This window comes from Trachemys scripta, chromosome 11 (assembly GCF_013100865.1).
Source record: "Trachemys scripta elegans isolate TJP31775 chromosome 11, CAS_Tse_1.0, whole genome shotgun sequence".
Classification (NCBI taxonomy): domain Eukaryota; kingdom Metazoa; phylum Chordata; order Testudines; family Emydidae; genus Trachemys; species Trachemys scripta.
This window is the reverse complement of record NC_048308.1, coordinates 73,383,321-73,400,219: the sequence shown is the minus strand read 5'-3', so window position 1 is coordinate 73,400,219 and position 16,899 is coordinate 73,383,321. Positions and strand designations below refer to the sequence as shown.

The window sequence follows — 16,899 nt, the reverse complement described above, 5'->3', positions numbered from 1 at the left end:
CTAAAGTCAGACACCCAGATCTGGATTTAGGTACCAAAATAAACCTGGCCTGATTTGCAAAAGCACTGAGCATCCACATCTTTGATTGGATATTTGCAACTGTAAAGAAAATACTTACATTCCTTTTGTCTAGCCAGACGCTCCAGAAGGGCCTGGAATACTGTCGGAAGGTGCAAAGAGCCGATGGATCATGGGAAGGGTATGTAATGTTATGCAGTTATGGGGTATTGTAGTGAACTCCAAGTTTAATGGGTGTTGGGGGCCATCAGACTGACTGTCAGGACCAAACAGATTTCCCAAGGAAGGACTGACACGCATACAGTCAGGAAAGTGTAAATCCGCACTGACAGCAGGCATCCAGATGTGCAGTTTATGGGAGCGCAGAGCAGAGCCCGCAGGGGAGGGAGCTGGGATCCATCCTTTCTTACCCAATGGAGGGGCTCCTTCCTAGTGGCTGCTCTAAGTGCCGCGCAGGGGGCAGAGAGGAAGCAGCAGGGGCTCTCGGAGCAACTGGCAAATTACAGGGAGGAGGAAGTGGGTTAGATCTTGGGGGAAGGTTAGCAACACGATTCTTTGGGACCACCCGAAATGGAGTGGACTTGTTTTATATAAAGGAAGCCTGGGATGCTCGGGGGAATCTTCGTGCCACGATCAGCCTCAGGCTGCAGGAGAGGAGTGTGGCAGGAGCCACACCTAGTCACCTATATTTAGAAAAGTTTTCCAAGGGACAGTTCTGTAAATTGTCCTGAGAGGAGGTGGCTGCTTTGTGTGCGTTGCGGTGAAGCGTAACATTTATACAGCAGCAGCTCATTCCATGGCACAGAGTCCCTGTGAGCTAAGCGCTGCTAGCTCCACGTGCCATTGTTAGAATCCAAGGTCAGGGCTGACCGGAGTCCCTTGCTGTCAGACCCTGTGTAGTGCACTAGAACAGACTCCGGATCTCCTCCATCCTGCAGGGCTCGCCAATCTGTCACTGACAGCCCTTCCGCCTGCCTGGCGGCTGGGAGGCAGAGCCAGCTCTGTCCATGGGGCCAGGATCCCAGGTGTTACTGAGAGGTACAGTACGTCTGGAGAATGTAAAGTGACCACCTGGTGCAGGTGAGAACACACCTCACTCACACTCACAACTTAAATTATTCCTGTAAGCTTCGACGTAAGGGACGGTCAAAGGAATTCTTCCCAAGTAAAATTAATGTGCTTGGGACTCGCATGGGACGACCTGTAAAGATGCCCTGCCCTCTGCAGACGATTTGCAATACAGCACTGCCATCTACGGGACACGCTGGGGAACAGGGGGTGGGGGCAGAGAGGGGGGCGCGTTCAGGCTATTCACTCTCTCATCTGGCAACCTGATCAGTGGAACCAACGCGGCTGGACGCCTCCACAATCTCCTTGGGAAGGGTCCTGGAACATTGAAGGCAAGCCGCAGAACCACTGCATTCCAAGGCACAAATAGCAGAGCCAAGCCATTGCTCTGAACTCGCCCCAGAACAGCTGGGAACACAAGGTCCTGGCACTATCTGAGCGCACAGCCGGAATTGGAAGCAACGGAAGAGGTCAGAGAGCAGTGGTGCCATGAGCACGGGAAGTTACCTTCTTGTACAGTTTTAACACACAGCACCATCCCGTATCAATGTTTAAATTGCTAAGGTCCACAAAGGTATTTAGGCACCTAACTCCCTTTGAAATCAGTGGGAGTTAGGCACCTAAATAGCTCTGAGGATCTGGGCCTAAGTGAATGAGTTTGGCGGGTCACTTAGAAGGCCTAGTCATAGAGGGACTTATCTGTTTTGTGTGAGTCTAGAGAAACAAGGTGTGGGGCTAGTCGACCTGGCAGAGAGCAGAAAAATGGAGCATTCCTCTTAAGCAATTCCCTGGGCTTGTGAATGTAAATGTAAACCCCAACGCCTCCTTTGTAGTCAGTAAATATGGTGTGGGTGTGGGATCTGGAACCTGAGCACACAGCAAACTGTCCTGAGTTTGACTGGCCCCTTAGTCCACATCATACTGCCTCATCAGATGAATTGTATTGCGTGATCGCAGATTACGGGAGAAGTTTCCATGCGTGTTTTGGTGTGTGATCAAAGAACCCATATTTGTTGCCTTTCCTTTTATCTCCCATGCTGCACGTCCTGGTTCCTGTGCTCATGGGGCTATGAGCTATTCTTTTAACTATTATTGAGTTATTTAATTATGTGTAGCAAAGGACTAACTCTTAACTGGTTAAGAAAAGAATAACTGTCTGGACCTAAGGTTACTGACTGATTCCAGTGGCAGATCACAAGGTTTCAAGGGTCCTAGTCTCACCCGGTCTGTCTGTTCCAGGTTGCTGGGTGTGAGGGCCCTGGGTTTGACCTGGTCTGTCTGTTCCAGGTCGCTGAGTATGAGGGGCCCTGGGTCTGACCTGGTCTGTCTGTTCCAGGTCGCTGGGAGTGGGGGACCCTGGTTGGAGCAGGTCTGTCTGCTGCAGGTCGCTGGATATGAAAGGCCTTTGGTCTGACCCAGTCTGTCTTTTTCAAATTGCTGGGTGTGAGGGGCCCTCGGTCTGACCTGGTCTGTCTGCTCCAGGTTGCTGGTTGTGAGGGCCCTGGGTCTGACCCGGTCTGTCTGTTCCAGGTTGCTGGGTGTGAGGGCCCTGGGTCTGACCTGGTCTGTCTGTTCCAGATTGCTGGGTGTGAGGGCCCTGGGTCTGACCTGGTCTGTCTGTTCCAGGTTGCTGGGTGTGAGGGCCCTGGGTCTGACCTGGTCTGTCTGTTCCAGGTTGCTGGGTGTGAGGGGCCTGGGTCTGACCCGGTCTGTCTTTTCCAGGTTGCAGGGTATGAGGCGCTTTGGGTCTGACCTGGTCTGTCTGTTCCAGGTTGCTGGTTGTGAGGGCCCTGGGTCTGACCTGGTCTGTCTGTTCCAGGTTGCTGGATGTGAAGGATCTGGGTCTGACCCGCTCTTGCAACTCCAGGTTTCCTACTTTAACTATTTTGCCGGTCATTTAAGAGTATTATTGATTCCTGTGTTTATTAACGAGGGAGCTGAACAAGCCCTCACTGGCTCTGGGATGAAATGAATGCTGGCTAGGGCTGTACCTGTGGCTGGGAGAAGCCGTTTTCACACCTTCAAGGCGTTAAGGGGACACTGTCAGTTTACAATTCATGGCGAGGTATTTACAAAATGGCTGCTACAGTTCAGCTCCTCTGTCCATATTTAGGCTCTTTAATAAGTGGCCTGAGGCGGGGAGCTGCATTGCCACTGATTCCCGACTGAGGGGTTTGCCTCGGGGTCAGTGTGCCGAGGGAGCTCTGCCTGCCACGACAACCCCAAATCTACAGTGCGTTCCGCTTGTTAGCAACCCCTCGGCTGGCAGCAAGAAGTGGCTGTGATCCAACAGCTGCTAATAAGCAGAAGGCAGGTTTGTGAGGCAGCAGCCAGGGATGGTAGGTCTCAGCACGGCCTTTCCTGGCTGCTGCCTCACAAACCCGCCTGCCGGTGGAGCCTTTCATCCAAACATGTAGCTACCGAGCAGCATGCCATTTATCAGCTAATGTGGCTAATAGGCAGCACTAGCCAACTGCCATGAACATTCAAGTCAACGGACAGGATTGGTTCATGGCAAAATGTTGCTATTAACCGGAAGTTGTGACTATCCAGACGGCTATTAAATGGAATCGATCGTATTGGCAACTGGAGCCAGTCAGAGCAGACTGAAGGGCCTGGCCCAGGACCAGGCTCAAAGCCACCTTCGCTCACATACCCCCTCCTGAGGGCACTGAGCATTCCTGGACCAAAGCCCAGGCTCCAACTCGGTGCTAAGGGTCTTGGGAGTTTGTGTTGCCCAGTGCTGCCTGATGCAGTCGAGGAATGGGATTCAGCACATCTTCAGAACACCCTTTAACGTATCCTCTACCAAAGCCATTGAGCCCAGGGGCTTTCCTGGCGTTCGGTACAGAATGACTGCAGTGGTCACGGCGATTAGAATTGCTGTTCAGTCAGGGCGGTAGGGAAGGAGGCTGAGTTTGAGACAATGGCAGAAAAGATTAGGGAGACTAACAAGCAGGTTCTTATAAAGAAGACGTGATCCTCTCTGTGCTGTATTGAGCAATGCTAGCAAGTTCTTTAGCAAGGATGTAGAAGTTGGATTTCTCAAAGCGTAGGGTGTGATTCCAGGCTGTAAATCAAGAAATTCTTGTAGTAGGGCTGTTATATTGACGGAGGATTGTGCAATAATAGACCTGAGCTTTAAGAATTTCCCAGGAGCTGGTTAGCTTGTCCAAATGAGGGCACTTGTCTCGGAGCAAGGAGAATGCTTATAGGGTGCATGTAACCTGTAGCTACCATGTCTTTCTTTTCCATGTGACATTTTGCTGTCATGGTGACTGCAGCTCATTGCAGAGGGCAAACACACTGGGCTCTCTTTTGTGGACTTGACTTGTTTTCTTTCTTATTGATCTTTTCACTGCTCTAGAGGATGTCAAGTAAAGCTCTTTAATACAAGTCAGTATTGCTCTGTCATGTCCAATATCTTCCCATTTCTCTGCCTCGTCCTTTCAGAGCCACATGCAGGGAGGTGGCCCAGGTCTGCCTGTTCCTGATCTCCAGGCAGATGGAGGATGGTAGCTGGGGAGAGGACTTAGAGTCCTGCGAGCAGCACAGATACGTGCAGAGCTCCACCTCCCAGATCCACAACACCTGCTGGGCACTGCCAGGGCTCATGGCCGTCAGGTAGGAGCACCGCTGCCGCTTCTCACTGCAGAACATCGTCCTCTTCACCCGCATTCACAGGACACAGCACCAGGGCATGACTGAAAAAATCAAATAAACAGGGTGAAATTCTGACCATTATAGTCAATGGGTGTTTTGCCATTGACTTCTGTGGGCCAGGACCTCAGCCCAATTCTTTGGCTATGTGCCTGATGCTCTGACTGTACTATCAGACAGGCAGTTACCAGACTAACCCGATGTACCTCAGCGGAGACTTAACCCTTGGTGTCGTCACTGAGTGGTCAGTAGAACAAAGTAATAACTGGTGCAGAATAACAAATTGTCTCTAGCACGTTTGCATCTTCATAATATGATTAACAGTTTTATTTATGAAGCCCCCCCAACCACGCAAGGTGCTGTATAATGATCTACAACAAATACAATACAATATAGACTGCAGTAAGGAACTAATATAATTTTCAGCACTCGTCCTTCAAGCCAAACCCAGAGTGCAAAATGCATGGGAAGAAGGGAAATGAAGGAGCTGATATTAGTCAGGCTCATCACCTTTGCCAAAGAAGTGTTCTTAGGTGTTTCTCAAAGCTGGGCGGGATGGGCTCAGATAAATGTCCAGGGGAATGACCGCCACCCTCCTTGAGATTAAAATTGTTACCAAGTCCCTCATTTTTCTGTGTCCCTCTGTCTCGCCAGTGGGGTCGCACTGCACCACACGCAAGGGCAAGCTGGACATTTGGCTCATGGATGAAGCACTTTACAGGAGCAGGGATTGTGAAATTGTTAAGCAATTGTCATTGTTTTGAAAATGATTCATTGTTCTCTGTCAGTGACACAGACAGGGAAAATGCCCGGGATACTAGACTATTTTCAGCACCAACTGGCCAGCTCTCCTTTCAGAGAGGAAAGGGCGCTCCAAGATCAGGTACAATTTCTCTTCTTTGAAGTTCTCCACCAAAATGCCACCTTGGTGCAGGAGGGATGGGCACAGGCTCATTTTCCAGAGGAGGGTAATGGAGGAACAGGGGATTCACCCCTGCAGTTCTCCACATCTCTGTATGCATGAGAACTGCTGACCTCTCCATCCTGTGCCTTGCAGGTACCCAGGTGTTTGGGTGCTGGAAAAGGGGATCAAGGTTTTGATTGACAAGCAGCTGCCCAATGGGGACTGGCCTCAGGTACATGATGTAGATGTTACAAATAAAAACCAAAAACCCACATCAAAATTCTGCGCTGGGACTCTCAACAGTAATTCCCCTGCTATCTGTGAGCCCAAGGCATTATGGTGCTGGATTGGTTTGTCTCTTTTTAGTGTGTTAAATTTTCCATTCCTGGGTTGACTTTTCTTGTTAGTCTGTCCTCCTCTTCCTGCTGAATAGAATTGAATTCTAAGCTCCATGTGCAGTGTCCTCTGTAAACATCTCTGTTTCACAGCAATGCTATTGCTGCTCAATAACCCATTTCACTGGCACATTGCCTTTGTGGAGGAGAGGTCCTTCAGAGCTCTGTACCCTGAAGAATTCCTCATGCTTTCTCTGCTGCACAAACTACCTGCAAATGCCTTGAGTTGTGGCCACAGGTCTTCTGGCTAATGAGGACTAGATTAGGGTCCTTTTGGAGCCTGTCAGCTCTTCTTCTTTCTCTTCGTTGACTAATGCAAGGCACTGCCGAGGACAGGAGACCTTTCCTTTCACTTCTAGGCTGACAAACAGTTCTGCCTCCACACTCCTATCACCCCAGCTGAGTGGTGGAGTCAGCGGGACACCAGAGACCAAAGTGCAGGTAATGATCAAAGACTGAAAGAACCTGTGTTATTCATGTGTTTGATAGAGACGCACGCTGGATGTGTGACAACTCACTGGCAAAAAAACCTTTGGCCCAAGATGCTCTGGCCATAGAATGTCACCCAGTGTTTTCTGTATCAACCCCAGTAACCCGGACTGAGCTAGAAAGAGACATCCAATCTTGTTTTAAAGACTCCATGTGATGTCAAATTTACTACATCCCTAGGTGAGCTGTTCCAGTGGTTAATTTCCTTCACTAATACAAATTTATATCTTATTTCTAGTGTTAACTTAGCTGATTTCTACTTTCAGCCTTGGTAATCTGGATGCAATCACATACATGCATTTAACACAGCCAAATGCAAGGTCGTACATCTAGGAACAAAGAAAGACTGTAGGATACAATTACAGGATGTGGCACTGTGTCCTGGACTTACAGAAGAGTAACTAGGGGTCATGGAGGAAACCAAGTGAATGAGCTACCAGTGCGATAATGCTGGGCCAAAAATGGTTAACACAGGCCTTGGAAATATAAATAGAAGTACGAACAGGAGTAGAGAGGTGCTATTACCTCTGCATAAGGCATCACTGAGACCATTTAAGAGTCCACCCTTTAAAAGGGATGTTGAAAAATTGGAGAAGGTTCCAAGTTGAGCCACAAGACTGCTCTGAGGTCTGGAAAACATGTCTTCCAATGCGAGACTAAAGGATCTCAGTCTATTAAACTGGTTGAAGAGAAGATTGAGAGGTGACTTGATCACACTTTACAAGTACAGATGCAGGGAGAAGATTTCTGATAGTGGAGAGCTCCTTGATGTAGCACACAAGAGCAGAACAAGAGAGAGAGCCTGGCTGGGCTGAAGTTGGCTTCCCCGCAACCATCTCCAGACCCAGCAATCCAAACACCCCTTTGGGAAAACAGCCTTCTCCTGCTGCCAGCGTGTCCTGTAGCTTACATAGTACCAGTGTGCTGCAGTGCTGAAGGTTCAAACCCCAATGATAATGACCTGTGTGTGTTAACAATTGTATTTAATAGACTTTTAGTTTAGTTTTTACATTCTTAAAAAAACCACCTAGGAAATTACACACACACAGTGTAAACTCTTCAAAGAATGTTATTTAGGTTGCAAAGTCAAACACTCAGAAGTTGGGAAATGCCAGATCTGCAGTTTTCCATTCAACCTTAATTTGTCACCCCTGTGCATGCATTATGATATGGTCTTTAATTACATGATCACATCTTATCTTACGCACAGGACCCCTGCCTCATTCGGTGCTCAGACTGGATGTTACGTGGGCTAGTGTAAAGCTGGCTGTAAACACGTGTCCTGAGGGCAGCCCCACAAGTGGCCACCACCTCAGTTTCCATCTTAATTCCTCAGATAAACTCAGTTCAGCCTTCAGAGTATTTCAATAGCCCTTTTTGCGGGGTTTCCTTCTTACCAGAATCCCCCCAGTGCAGCCCAAACAGTACATTCGTCCCAACAGTCCAGCACCAAGTCCAGCTCCAGTATCTTTACCATCTCTTGCCTGGAGACATCAGTGAGTCATAGAATCATAGAATCTCAGGGTTGGAAGGGACCTCAAGAGATCATCTAGTCCAACCCCCTGCTCAAAGCAGGACCAATTCCCAACTAAATCATCCCAGCCAGGGCTTTGTCAAGCCGGGCCTTAAAAACCTCCAAGGAAGGTGACTCCATCATCTCCCTAGGTAACGCGTTCCAGTGCTTCACCATCCTCCTAGTGAAATAGTGTTTCCTAATATCCAACCTGGACCTCCCCCACTGCAACTTGAGACCATTGCTCCTTGTTCTGTCATCTGCCACCACTGAGAACAGCCGAGCTCCATCCTCTTTGGAACCCCCCTTCAGGCAGTTGAAGGCTGCTATCAAATCCCCCCTCATTCTTCTCTTCTGGAGACTAAACAATCCCAGTTCCCTCAGCCTCTCCTCATAAGTCATGTGCTCCAGACCCCTAATCATTTTTGTTGCCCTTCGCTGGACTCTTTCCAATTTTTCCACATCCTTCTTGTAGTGTGGGGCCCAAAACTGGACACAGTACTCCGGATGAGGCCTCCCCAATGTCGAATAAAGGGGAACGATCACGTTCCTTGATCTGCTGGCAGTGGACACACCCCTGCATCACTCCCCAGCCTTTAGCCATCTGAGTTCAGGTCTCCGGTTCAGAGAGCCAGCAGGCACCTTCCTCTGCTGTTCTCAGCCTTCAGCCCTCTCTAGGCTCTCTGGCCTGTGGAAGTTTGTAGGTGACCCCCTGCCTGCCTGTCTGCAGCTTTCACCAGCCTGCTCTGGCTCCGCTGGGGAACTGACTGCTCCCCCTTCAGGGACAGCCCCCCTGAAAGCTCGGCGCCCAGCTCTGCTCTGCCTCTGAGCTCCCGTTACTCTCTGGGTTCTCTTCCTTTCTGCTCTGGGCCCTCAACTCTCCCTCTCAGGGCAGGTCTACACTACCACTTAAGTCGAGATCACTTACATCACTTAGGGGCGTAAAATAGCCAGCCCCCGAGTGACGTAAGTTACAGCGACCTCAGCAGAGAGGGCTCTCTCGTCGGCATAGAGCATCTTCCCCAGACGTGCTGCAGTGGCATTGGAGCAGCTGCGCCGACGTAGCCCTTCTAGTGTCGACTAGCCCTAAATTCTCACCGGACTTTGGACTCGGGGTTTGCTCCAGAGGCAGCCCCACCCTTCTCATTACACCAAAGTAGGGTGCACCTGGACTGGAACAGGAGAGCTGAGCCCAATTGCATTTAAGCGGGCGCCACATACCTTTTTATACTGGCATGTCCTATCTGTCAAGTTCTTGCCTTTGCAACCTAAATAACATTCCTTTGATGTAGTTTTGGGGTGCAATCTGCAAAGTGTGCTCATTAGTCAGTATTTCTTTTTTAAAATAAAAACTCAATCTCCTGACACTTTGTGGTTATAATTTTCTATCAATAAACTTCCATTTAAGAGAAGTTACCATTGAAGAAGTCTGTGTCCAGAACACCTTTCTTAGCCTTAATTCTACAGATAGTTTCTTAGAACTATTCCTTTTCTTTATGTACATTTGATTTCCTATAAAAAGGGTTTATTTCTTCAGTCTTGACTACAAGATCAAATACGGCAATGTTAAAGCATCAATCAATGTCAGTACAAACCAGAGCACAGAAAGGAAGTAGGGAAGCTCCTCTATCACAAATGCAACAGGAGTTAGTAAAAAGCAACAGAGGGTCCTGTGGCACCTTTGAGACTAACAAAGTCTTCTGTTAGTCTCAAAGGTGCCACAGGACCCTCTGTTGCTTTTTACAGATTCAGACTAACACGGCTACCCCTCTGATACAGGAGTTAGTAGTTAGCAAAAATCCTCAAATCACCTCTTCTGTGAAGCATAGAACAGGGATTCTGCTTGCTGTAGCAGGAGTTCCCGCCAAATCCATTGAGATCATAGAATCACAGAACATAGGGCTGGAAGGGATATCAAGGTCATTTAAAAGCAGCAAAGAGTCCTGTGGCACCTTATAGACTAACAGACGTTTTGGAGCATGAGCTTTCGTGGGTGAATACCCACTTCTTTGGATGCATGTCATTTAGTCCATTACTCTGTGCTGAGGCAGCAGGACCAAGTAAACTTAGATCATCCCTTTGGAGAACAGGATTAGAATACAGAAAGACCTTGATAAATTAGAGAATTGGTCTGAAATCAACAAAATGAATTCCTTAGGAAGGAAGGAAAAAAATCAAATGGACAACTACAAAATGGGGAATAACTGGTGAGGCTAACCGAGGAGCAAGCAGTGGCGGAGTGAGCGGCCAATGGTGGAGCGGCAGCTGAGGCATTGCTCGCTGCTTCCCCTCTCCCCCACAGGGTGGGAGGTGAACTTCTCTTCGCTGACCAAGGACAACTGTGAGTGGGGTGTGGTGGGGGGAGAGGGAAGTGGCAGGGTAAAGGGACATTTGTTTGTCGAACTTTCACACTGCAAGGTGAGAGACTGAGGAAAAGGACACTGCCCAGTGTACTCTGGAGTGGGTGTTTTGTTCATGGTCATATGTTTTCAAATCATGCTTGTGGTGTTTTCCCAAATTAAAGCCGGGTTCCTTTCCCCTTTTATTAAAAGTTTTCTTTTCCATACACAGTCTCAGTGCTTGCGAGAGGGGAAGTATGGCCTCTTGGAGATGCCCACGTTGGTGTGTAATTTCCCCAGATTACTGGGTGGGGACTTGAGCTGGTTCCATGTTGTATTGTCGGAAGGAACCCCTAGATATTGAACCCAGCCGTAGTTGCTACCGACTCCTGGCAGAAGGGTTACAGGTAGAACAGCCTAAGTAGTTTAGCATAAGTAGTTAACATATATTGTAAGAGAGGATTCCAGGTGAAGTGACCAGTTAACATCTCTGCAGTCACGAGGCAAAAGGGGGGGGCTAGTGGGTTACAAATTGTTTCAATAAGCCATAAATCTGGTGTCTTTATTAACATCATGGTTTTTAGTGCCTAGCACAGTTATGAATTTAATATCCCAGGCTCATCTTTTGAAGATGTTTGAGGATGAGGACTGAGAGGTCAATATGGAATGACTGTTCTGTGAAAAGTATTCATCTGAGGATGGTACGGTGTTTTTGTCTTTTATCATTTTCCTGTGAGAGTTCATTTGAAAAAGTTGCAATTGTCTGGTTTCACCCACATAGGTGTTATAAGGACATTTAGTGCACTGGATGAGGTACACCACATGTTGTGATACGCATGGGTAGGGCCCATGGATCATGAAATGCGGGCTGTGGGGGGTATTGATCATCGTAACAGTGGGGATATGCCCCTTAGGTTTTGTTCTGCCAGGGTCTGGTGCCACTTTGAGTTAGTCGGTCCTGGTCTGTGGGGATCCTGCTTCTGATGAGGAGCTTGTCAAGGCTGGGGGTTGTTTGAAGGCCAGAAGAGGGGGTTCAGGAGAGATTGTGGGATGTGGTTCCTATTATGTAATTGTAATACATGCCTGGTAGGTGACAACTAGGGGTGTGCAGTCAGAGGGCTTTTTCCCCCCGTATTGAAGCAAGTTCTCTCGCGGTATTTGGGTGGCCTGTTCCATGTTGCAATCTACTTATCTGGTGGAGTGTTCTTGTTTGGCGAAGGCAGTTTTAAGTGTATTAAGGTGTGTATCTCAGACTTTCTTCTCTGAGCATATTCTGTGGTATCTGCGTGCCTGTTGATAAGATTTCTCGGTGTGTTTTGGGTGGTTACTGGATCTGTGAAGGTAGGTGTGGGGATCCGTGGGGATTTCTAGAGGGTTCCACTGTTGAAGCTGATCATGGTGTCCGGGAAGCTGCTGCTGCTGGTCTAGAGAGTGTCTGGTGGTGTATGTTGAAGTTGTGGGGGAAGTCTCTGAGGCAGTTTCGGTTGTCTGTCCAGAGGATGAAAGTATCATTGATGTATTTCAGTGTAACACTCTATACCCTGTAACACCCATATTCATCATTTGTATATAATTGTGATATTTCATATAAAGCATGCCATGTAAGGTATTGTGAGAAAGGTTATGATCTGCTGAAAGCCATTGTTCTGTCTAAATATGTATATCGTTAGTGCATATGAAGTTATGAGATTGTGTTGAATGGTTGTCACTAAAATATGCTGTGAGTTGGGGAATCACCCAGATATTAGTTCCCCAGACACAACAACAAGGAGGTAACAAACACCCAGGTAGGTGTTGAACTACCATCAACAGCCATTGTCTAGCGAGGGAGTTATAATTCAATGACTCACTTGCACAAGGCCACACCAGGGGAATTGCTTAGCCTTGCCTGGTTCTTGGCAGGGTCTTGAGGAGTGCAAGATGGTCTATTCCGGTGGTACAAGGCTGGGAACTGGGGGGATTTGGCTGGTGCCTTGCTCTGTGTGATTTGTGAGTGGCTCTGGGAGCAGTCATGCAATCTGGCTGGGTGTGGGGCTCCACATGGGGTTGTATTGAGTGGTAACAGCACCGGGAGGGGTTTGCTGCTAGTCACCAGTAAGGCATTGTGAGAGACAACCCAGAGTAGTGTGTTAAGGAGGCATAGCAGTCCCACCGTCCCAGGTTGCACCCTGGGGCTCCCGTCACACTCAGGTTATCCTTGGTTTCCTGATGCATTTGTCCAGACATTCTTCCTCAAGGTGACCCATGAAGGGGCTGGCATATTGGGGAGCCATCCTAGGACCCACCCTAGTTCTCAGGGTTTGGACAGCGTTTGTTGTTGAATGGAAAATGGTTATAGGTGAGGATGAGATGGATGAGTTTGGGGCGGAGATCTGAGTGGTGTCCGTTGTCTCACAGTCGAGGCAGGCGGCGAAGCGCTCAGGGTGGGTGCACAGGGGGCACGGTCCCTGGTGGCGAGGCTGGTGTTCTGAGGGAGGTTGTTCATGTTGTGCAGTTCGTGCTGGAGGACGCTGCCCGTTGTGTGGTGCTTGGTTTGAGGCTGGTTTCTGAGGGTCCTGACACCCCTCAGGACGCGCGCCATGGCCAGGTAGGACGATGGGTCTGCGGGGGTGCCCGGGCTTGGCTCTCTTGGGGCGCGTGGGGCCGAGTCCGGGGAGTTTCTCCTGGCGGTGCTGGGGCCGGATGCAATGACTCTCTCAGGCAGCGCCGGGGACCCGGGCCCGGGCTGGAGGCGGGGCTGGTGCCGCAGGGCTGTGGGCGGAGCAGCGCCCAGCTGCCGGGGCGGGCCCAGGTGCGGGCCCCGGAGCGGGGGCTGCCCGGCCGGCGGGGGCGGGGGCGGAGCAGGCAGGGCGGCGGGGGCGGGGCCGGCCAGCCCGGGGCCTGCTCTGATTGGCCGGCGCCGCGTGGGCCCATGTCTGCCGAGCGCGGGGAGCGCCGCGCCCCTCCCCTCCCCTCCCCTCCCCTCCCGGAGTCAGCGCCGTGCGGCGGGCGAGGGGCTGCGGGGCGGCCGCGAGATGGGGCAGGAAACGTGAGTGTGTGTGTGTGTGCGCGTGTCCTTCTGAGCCTCTGTGTGTCTGCGATGGCGTGTGTTGAGTGTGTGTGCCTCTGTACAAGTGTGTGTGTGTGTGTGTGAGTCTCCCTGCGAGTGTGTGTGTGTGTGTGTCTCTGTACAAGTGTGTGTGTGTGTGTGAGTCTCCCTGCGAGTGTGTGTGTGTGTGTGTCTCTGTACAAGTGTGTGTGTGTGTGTGTCTCCCTGCGAGTGTGTGTGTGTGTGTGTCTCTCTGGGACTGAGTGTGTGTGTGTGTGTCTCTGGCAGTGTGCACGTGTGACTCTGGCCAGTGCTGTTGCTGCATCCCGGTTGTCGCCGGTTTCTGTCCCAGCGGCTCCCGGAGGCCGCAGTCGGGCCGAGCCCCTGTGCTCGGAGCTGTACGGCTCTGTGTAATGCTGCACAGCATGGTGCCACGGCGTCACTGGCCTGTGCAGTGCAGCCCCCACCCGCCAGCCGGGGCCGGGGCTCTTAGGAATCCAGAGACATTTTAAATCCATGAACTGCCCCACTGCTCCCAGCATGGAGGGAGGTGACAGAGCTGCCACCTGGGTCGATGGGAAGCTCTCCTAGAACATGGTGCTCTGGTTGCTGCGAGGACAGCGTGGGGTGGGAAGGTGCCAAGAAAGGGGAGCGCTGTCAGAAGTAGCCCCCCTGTATGGGACCGGTTGAGGGTCTGTCGGGTGCTTGCTCCGACAGCACGGTGTGGAGTGGTCAAAGCCAAGCACAATGACATTGGCCCAGCTGTTGCTCCAAGGACTTTCCACTTCCCTCTTGTTATTTTGCAAAGTTTGCAAAGTCTAAGTGTTGGCAACCAGCTGGTGGCTGAGTGCAGAGCTCTCTGGGTTCCATGTCTATTGCTAATGCTGCAGCAGATGTCTGCACTGGCCCTGCACGTCCCAGGGCACTGACTGCCCGATGCTCAGAGCTGGCAATGCTTGGTCACACGCCCGGGATTTGTCTGGTTCCCTGTGGTCTCTCCAGGTGTTTGCGGAGAAGGGGCGGCCCGTATAAAACAGAACCTGCGAGTGACCTCACCCGCTGGCGACTAAGCAATGAAGAAGGGCGGCAGAGCTGGCGCTACCTGGAGGCTGGCGAGGCACGTGAGCGAGAGCAGAGCGGGCTGGAGGCTCACTGCCTAGGCTTGGACACGGTGAGTGGCTGATTTTCGCTCGCAGCGCAGTGTTTGCCAAGGCTGGGAAAGGGGCACCCACCTAAATCCCATGCTCGTATGGGTGGCTGTAATTCCCCTATTGCTGCCATTGTCTCCTGCCCCCAAATGCTGAGTCGTTGTCTCTGAAGCAAGGCTTCTTTTCAGTGACTGTCTTGGATTCACATGCTTGCTAATTCCACAGGGCAGGCACAGGTGGTGCTGGCATCAGGGGCAGAATTCACAACCTCATGCCAACCTGGTTGTATTGGTTACTGGGGAAGAGGGGAGGTGTCACAGCCTCCTGCAAGGGGGCATCTTGCCCAGCTGGGACCAGAATCCGCTGGCCCTTCCATGCCTGGAGCCCTGGAATCTGGCCCCTGAAAAAGGGAGCGGGAGGGGGGGACTGTTTGCACTGCTCCTTCCCTGCCTGCTGACCCACACTGGGCTAGGCCAGCCTGTTCCTCTCTGCGGATTATACACTGAATGACTCAGAAGGTGCTTCAAGGCAGCAAGCGTCCTGCTTGTATTCACACTCCTACTCTGTTCCCCTCCCACACCTTCTTCATCCCTATGCATGCTCTGCACAGTCGCTTTGTGCTGGATTTGGTGTCTGGTTGCTGGCGTTGCTACTAAGGATTGTGTGAAAGGCCAGTGCAGTGCAGGCCATGGGGGAGGTACACATACCCTGATTACCCGTGGGACCGCAGTGACGCCATATCCCACAGCACAAGGCACTTGATTCTGCTGGTGTCTTGGCCGCTGGCCATTCCTTGTGCGCGAGCTGGAGCAATGCTCTTTTCATTTGTGTCTATCCCTGCTCCTCTTCCTTTCTTTGCAGAGTAAGTTCTTCAAGGCCTTGCCCCAGGCCTGCACAGCCCAGGAAGCAGCGCTGAATGGGATGAAGTTTTACTCTGGCCTGCAGGCGGAGGATGGGCACTGGGCCGGTGACTACGGGGGGCCCCTCTTCCTGCTGCCAGGTAGGGTGGATGAAATGGCTGCGCCATGTGCTCTGAGCGGCAGCACCTCCGCACAGAGTTACCTGCGTAGGGATGGGATAGCGGGTGCCAAGCAGGGTCCGGCAGGGTCTATGGGGTCGGTGGCGCTTGCTCTTTGCTTAGCTGTCTGGGGATGATTCAGGGTCGGGCGCTGTCGCAGGCCTGGGCNTACCCGGACGTTGGGGTGCTGGAAAAGGGGATCAAGGTTTTGATTGACAAGCAGCTGCCCAATGGGGACTGGCCTCAGGTATGCAGCTCCTCACTGCTCTCTCTGATGTGTCCAGCCCCTGTCACTGCAGACATTTCAGCCAGCCCCTCTCCCTCTCATCCCTCCCAGCGGGGGGAGATGCAGGCCGATGGCTCAAGGGGTTTTGCTGGGAGCTGTCCATGAGGGGAATCGCTGGCTGAGGATGGCTCCGTGGAAGAGCTGAGCTTTGCATTTCGTTCCGTCATGTGGCAGTGAGTTCCACAGTCCGGCCCAGTTCCAGGGAGAACTCTGCCTCCTGTATTGAAAAGCCTCCCTGTCTGGGTGAGCTGCTGGACTGCAGCTGTCAGGAGAAGTCGTGGTCGCAGGAGAAGGGACGATCTCCCTGGTGGAGAAGGTTTGAACAGCAGCTGGAGCCCTTGCCCGGGACTCTGAGAGGGGAGCCGGAGCAGGGAGCGGGTACTGGGGTGATCTGTGCGGCATGTTGAACCAGCCGGAGCTGTTCAGGACCTGTCGGTCCACCCCTAGCTGCACTGAGCCTTAGATCTCACAGAGAGGTGGGGGGGCCGGGATACACTCTGGGTGAGGCCGGCTTCTGATCAGTTCAGGCTGAGGCGATGAGGTGAGGGGGCTTTCGCTGTCATGGTTACTTGGGGATCCAGGCGCCATGCAGGGCCCAAAGCAGCCCAAGGCTGCAGAGCGGTGAAATGCTCCGGGAGCAGACGCCCTCGGCAGTGGGAGCGTTCCAGATGAGGCAGGGTCTCTGGCTGACCTCCCTCCTCTCCCCACCACGCTGCCCCCGGGCTCCGCTTTGCCAGCTGCCTGTCATCTCCCTGCTGTTCACGCTGGCAAACTAAAGAGCGCCCCAAGCCAACCCTGTGTGCCCTGCCTTCCCCTGCCAGTGCTCACCCTCTGCGCCATTGCGGGGTTTGCTGCTTTGTGCACATGGAAGTAGCCTGTCAAATCCCTGGACACGGATCCGTTTTGCGTCCCAGCAGCTCACCGTCCCGCAGGGCGCCCTGGATGCAGGGACTATGGGCAGGACGAGGCTTCTTCTATATATCTCTGGGGTATTTCCCCTTGGCTCGGGCCGCGTGGCTTTGTGTGACCCCAC

General features: G+C 51.7%; 1 protein-coding gene across 1 annotated transcript; it reads left to right on the top strand.

Moving 5' to 3' along the window:
• The first annotated feature begins 3,143 nt into the window (after positions 1-3,143).
• LSS (lanosterol synthase) lies at positions 3,144-16,880 on the top strand. Its single transcript, XM_034786085.1, has 4 exons — positions 3,144-3,151; positions 4,540-4,710; positions 15,749-15,827; positions 15,918-16,880. The coding sequence occupies exons 1-4, from the start codon at positions 3,144-3,146 to the stop codon at positions 15,969-15,971; spliced, it is 312 nt and encodes a 103-aa protein (XP_034641976.1). The 3' UTR covers positions 15,972-16,880.
• The last annotated feature ends 19 nt before the right edge of the window (positions 16,881-16,899 follow it).